This window comes from Podarcis raffonei, chromosome 10, assembly GCF_027172205.1.
Source record: "Podarcis raffonei isolate rPodRaf1 chromosome 10, rPodRaf1.pri, whole genome shotgun sequence".
Lineage (NCBI taxonomy): Eukaryota > Metazoa > Chordata > Lepidosauria > Squamata > Lacertidae > Podarcis > Podarcis raffonei.
In genome coordinates this window covers 17,109,071-17,115,070 of record NC_070611.1, presented here as the reverse complement: position 1 = coordinate 17,115,070, position 6,000 = coordinate 17,109,071, and the positions used below count along the sequence as shown (strand labels likewise).

Sequence of the window (6,000 nt, the reverse complement as noted above, 5' to 3'; positions counted from 1 at the left end):
CAGCGCATGGAAATGCTGTTTACCTTCCCACCGGAGCGGTACCTATTTATCTACTTGCACTGGTATGCTTTTGAACTGCTAGGTTAGCAGGAGCTGGACAGAGCAACGGGAGCTCACTCCATTGCGGGGCTGTGAACTGCCGACCTTCCAATCGGCAAGTCCAAGAGGCTCAGTGGTTTAGACCACAGCGCCACCAGTGTCCTCTTTTTAACATTTATTCAGCAGAATTTGAATACTGCTTAATTGTTTAAAAGGGAAATATGGCTTAAGCAGTTTACAGAAAATATAAAACATGCATTAAAATTATCCATAAAAAGTCAGACATGAAAAACAAGTAGACCTTAAAAAAATCTAAATATAAATAGTATCAGCAATTAAAAACATACATTATATAAAAGAATATTAAAATGCATGTCAGCTTTACATATCTGGGTATGCTTGCCTAAACATGAAGGTTTTAAGCAGTTATTGAAAACAGCACAGCGAAGGTGTCTACCTAATGTCAATGGACAGGGAGTTCCAGACTGGAGGCGATGGCATCTAATTAAAAACTTTGGAGGAAATACTTTTAATCTGGCGCCTAAAATTTAGAAGAATGTGCACCGCTTTATAGTCCCTGGCAGACACCCCATATCATCATCTCCTCTGCCTGGTTGCCATTTACCTCACCTCGGAAGCAGGACAGTTCTGAAACAGGGGTAGCAAATAATAATAATAATAATAATAATAATAATAATAATAATAATTATTATTATTATTATTATTATTATTATTAATAATTATTTATACCCGCCCATCTGGCTGGGTTTCCCCAACCACTCTGGGTGGCTCCTGACAGAATATTTAAATATTTCAGATGTCTTCTAAGGATCAGATAGCTGTTTATGTCCTTGACATCTGATGGGAGGGCTTTCCACAGGGCGGGCACCACTACTGAGAAGGCCCTCTGCCTGGTTCCCTGTAACCTCACTTCTCACAGTGAGGGAACCGCCAGAAGGCCCTCAGAGCTGGACCTCAGTGTCTGGGCTGAACGAGGGGGTGGAGACGCTCCTTCAGGTATACTGGGCCGAGGCCATTTAGGGCTTTATAGGTCAGAACCAGCACTCTGAATTGTGTTCGGAAACGTGTTGGGAGCCAATGTAGTTATTTAAGGACCAGTGTTATATGTAATGGATCACAGCAATCAAGACTGGCTTTTACCAAGACATGCATAACTTTTGCAAGTCTGTCTTTGCTTAGGAGAAGTTGCATCTGGCACACCAAGCTAAGCTGTTGAACGGCACTTTGTGCCATGGAAGCCGCTTGGGCCTCAACAATAATGGCCAAATCTATAACAGAATCCCCAGGCTACAATCTTGATGCATTAGAAGAAAGTGCAGTTATATCCGGAACAGATGGAACGCCACCATTACCTACCAACAGTATCTGTCGTGTGTGAACATAAATTAGGTTGATAACTAAATAAATGCAAAGGAACACTGTTCTCATCAGAACACTACAACTTAATGATCTGTTAAATGGGGACTACAATGACTTGCCACGTTAAAGAGAATGATTAATCAAAGAACATCTGTGCATGTTACAGCATTTCCCCAACATGCAAACTACATTCACGTAACATAGTCCTGCAAGATGGCCAACTGTTTTGTCTGAGCACCATCCAGCCAAGGTTAAGTTCAGGTCTCAGTGCAACAAGTCTGCACTTGACACCTGAAAAATTATCCAGTGGAAACTCTCCACGTACAGAAGCAAGGCTGAAAAACTCTGTATCTGGAACCGATATAATATGTTGATGCAATAAACACATGAACTGCAGTACTGTGAATTTGTTTCCCAGGAAAAGACTGCTATCTTGTGGTGTATAACAATGCACAACTTTCTTCACGAAAGCGAAATGGGTCGCCTCCTAAAACAGGAAACCACCAAATGCGCAACACATGTGCTTGCAAACAATCTTTCAAGTACCCGGGTTACGATTTGCTTGCTTCTTTCAGTTCCAAAAGCATTTGTTTTCACCATGCACCAAGCAACACTGAAAATTGCTACTTACAAGGGCTGGGGAGAGAAACACAACTAGCTCCTTAGATTCATATGCATCTTCCTTTGTAGAAGACAAGTTAGAAGCAGCTAATCTTTGGCTGTTAAGCAAGGGATACAAACCCTGGGTACATCTTCACTTCAGCTGCCTTCAACACGAATATCAACCGTCTGTTCACTAATGGTTCCTCATCATCCTGGAAAAAAGTGACAAGTATAGTTTCTGGATCAAGAGAAGTAATAATCCTGTTCTATTCTGCCTTGGTATGACCACACCTAGAGTACTGTGTCCAGTCCTGGGCATCACAAGAAGGAGGGCATTGACAAGTTGAAACATGTGCAGAGGAGGGTCTGGAAATCAAGCCTTATGAGGAATGGTTGAAGGAGCTGGGTAAGTTTAGCCTGGTAAAGAGGAGACTGAAAGAAAATATGATGGCCATCTTCCAACATCTGAAAGGCTGTCTCATGGAAGATGGAGGGGCCTTGTTTTCTCCATCTCCAGAGGCTAGGACCAGAACCAATGGATTCAACTTGCAAGGAGATTCCGATTAATCATAAGGAACAGAATTGTGGACACTAGTTTGTTAAGGGTTTCTGGGAATTGCAACTACATTGCCCAGAATTCTTAGAATGACAGAATGCACTTTGTAGGTTCCGTATATTGTTGACACAGTCATGCTGATCTTCTATAATTGGGACTGCACACACACATTCAAATAAGTCACCGAGGATTCATTGGGTTCCCTGGAAAACTACTATCCAATACTTTTTCAGCAGAAGCTTTGTTCACACAGGCATTATCAGATTCAAAATATTTGGCTATTTGATGCACAGAACACGGAGACGAAAACCACCCAGCTGGGTAAATTCAGAATGTTCAGAAGAGGGGCATAGCAAGATGATGTGTCCTTCTCCACTCAATCACTGCCAAGGAGAAAACACTGGTGGCCTTTGGCCTCCCATATTTATAATTCATTTGTTTCTCCAGACTACAATTTGACCTCAGACTCGCATAAATTAAAGGTGGCTGTTCAGGATTTGCTTGAAGCTATTCTAGACAAAACACAATTCTACCTGGGGGAGAAACTTTGAACATCGCATTGACAGCACTGGCTTTGTTATCCACAATTATGGCAAGGCACCATAAAACAAGACAGTGGAAAATGTTGGCGTAATTAATTTGGAAATGTTCTCTGGGGTGTTGTGTTCATTAGTATTCCAAGCCATTTTAATCCCCTCTAGAGGAAAATATGTAAACAGCAATAGTTGCTGCTGAAAACCAAGGTGCCTGCAAAGAAGAGTATGACTTTAGGGAAGTCACTAGGAAACCAGAATTGATGGGCCTCAACTCTGCTTTTATGTGGCATTGACAATCCGAACAGCTAGGGGGTGTTTGTTTTTTCTGGTATATTATTTAATTCTAGTATTATTATTTAAATTTCTATACCTCCCTTCATTGAAGGATCACAGGGCGGTTTACAATAAAAAACATAAAAATGCATAACGTAGTAAGAAACAAAAACATTACCCTCTCCCAGTTAAAGGCCATAGATTTAATTAATTAGCCACAGGCAATTAATTAGCCAAAGGCAATGATAGGTGCTAGTTCATGGACTATATGCCTTCATGGATATGGAATTAAGAACAGGTTAGGGGGCTGGTGCTGTGTGTGTTATCATCCCCATCCCGATTTGCTGAAGGACAATTCGATTTGCAGAACAGGGCTGGGGGACCTTCAGATGTTGTCAAAGACTCCAGCTCCCATCAGCCCCAGCCAGTGGGGGCAATGGTAACAAATGGGGTGTTACGGGATAGCATGAAACTCTCAGCATCATGAGTTTGAGCGCCATGTTGGGCAAACATTCCTGCACCGCAGGGAAACCAAAATGTTTGTTTACAAAGCTATTGTACTACCAACCTTACTGTATGCTTGTGAAACATGGACCACTTATAAACGCCATCTCCAACTCCTCGAAAGATTCCATCAACGGTGTCTCCGAAAAATTTTACCCTCACTTGGGAAGACAGGCGAACTAATGCCAGTGTTCTAGAAAAAGCAAAGATCACCAGTGTAGAAGCAATGATTCTTCAACATCAACTTAGTTGAACTGGTTGTGTTGTTCAGATCCCTGATTATCATCTTCCAAAGCAACTACTCTATTCCAAACTTAAAAATGGAAAGCGTAATGCTGGTGGTCAACAAAAGAGGTTTAAAGACTCTCTCGAGGCAAATCTAAAAAAAAAGTAGTATAACTGGGAAACACTGGCCTGCGAGTGCTCCAATTGGAGAACAGCCTTTACCAAAGGTGCCATGGGCTTTGAAGACGCTCAAACTCAGGACGAAAGAGAGAAATGCACTAAGAGGAAGGCACGCTTGGCAAATCCTCACCGTGATCAACTCCTGCCCGGAAACCTATGTCCCCACTGTGGAAGGACGTGTGGATCCAGAACTGGCCTCCACAGTCACTTACAGACTCACTGTTAAAACCGTGTTTATGGAAGACAATCTTACTTGGCTATGAGGGATGACCAAAGAAGAAGGAACTATATGACCCTGCTGCAGGGCCAGATTTAGGTTTGATGAGGCCCTAAGCTACTGAAGGTAATGGGGCCCTTTATATGTCCAGCGGTCCTTTGTCCATATCTGTTAACTTTTCCCTTTTCTTGCAAAGAATCCTATTTGGAATAAGGGAATTTCCCTTAAAAAAAGGGAAATGTTGACAGCTATGCCTTTGTCAAAACAAATTGTTGCTGTTTTCTGTGCTGAATATATGCTATATGGTAACTTATGGACCTAATAGGTATCTAAAGCCATTTGCACATAACAAAATATGTATTTTATCAAAGTAATTGTTGAAAAGTCCATGCAGAATGTAGGCACCCTATACTGTATATAGAAATAAGCAAACCGGTGGTATTTTAGGGAGCAGGCTAGCAGGCGGGGCCCATTACTTACATCATAGGAGCCTACGCAACACAAAACAGTGTTGCTGTATGTAGGTTTTATTTTATTTGCTTTTCATCTTCTATTTTGGAAATGTACATCCATTTTTCCCCCTTTAATTTTTTGGGGGGCTCCCAAGAAAGTGGGTCCCTAAGCTATATGCGTAAATTCGGCACTGTATATGACCCTGCGGGTCCCTTCCAAGAGGTTCCAGTCGCAGCAATACCTGCCGGTTCACCTGGGACTTCCTGGCCTAAGGCGCGCCAGCACATCTACTTTAATGGCCGGAGTTCCCTTCCACCAACCTTTAGTTACAATGCTAGGGGCCGGCAGCTCGCTCTGATCAGCCGGGAGCCCCCTTTTCGAGGGGAGATCCCGCCCCTCGGCTCCTTCTCCCTTTCCCTCGACTTCATTCATCCTGTCCCTCCTCCTCCTCCCTTTTCCCCTCCCCCTAACCGCCTCCTCCCTGCCGGCGGTGGCTTCCTGGCTGGCTGGCTAGCTGGCTCTGCAACTTCCAGCTGGAGCTGCCTGGCTGGGTCTCCGCCTCTGCCTCTGCCTCTGCTGCTGCTGCCGGCGCTGCCGGCTGGGGGAAAATGTCCGAGCGAGGCGGCTTCTACAAGCAGGAGCTGAACAAGACGGTGTGGGAGGTGCCCCAGCGCTACCAGCACCTGACCCCGGTGGGCTCGGGGGCGTACGGCTCCGTATGGTAGGTGGAGGCTGCTCCGGAAAGGGGGGCTGCTTTGCTGCGCATAGGCAGCAGCAGGAGAAGGTGTGCGGTGAGCCCCAGGCAAAAAGGCTCCGCTCCAGCCGTGCAAAAGGTTCTTTTCCTCGCTGGAGCTGCGGGAAGCAAACAATGCCAGCCAGCAGCTGGGCGCTGGAGCCGCTAGGCCTGCCTGGTGCATGGAGAGCCAGCGCGCACAATGGGTGCGCCCATAGACAAGGCGTCCCCGGGATCTGCAGGCGTCCAGGGTTTTGGGTTTTGCTTTTTTTGCGGGGGGGGGGCGACACCTGCGCGGATT

The 6,000-nt window shown here is 44.8% G+C and overlaps 1 protein-coding gene across 1 annotated transcript in view; it reads left to right on the top strand.

The window, feature by feature from the left end:
- Positions 1-5,434: 5,434 nt before the first annotated feature.
- LOC128422645 (mitogen-activated protein kinase 11-like) overlaps positions 5,435-6,000 on the top strand; it is a 49,687-nt gene continuing 49,121 nt past the window's right edge. Inside the window, exon 1 of the mRNA XM_053406922.1 lies at positions 5,435-5,687. Coding sequence (XP_053262897.1) covers positions 5,575-5,687 — 113 coding nt within the window. The 5' untranslated portion in view covers positions 5,435-5,574. The remainder of the gene's footprint in view (positions 5,688-6,000) is intronic.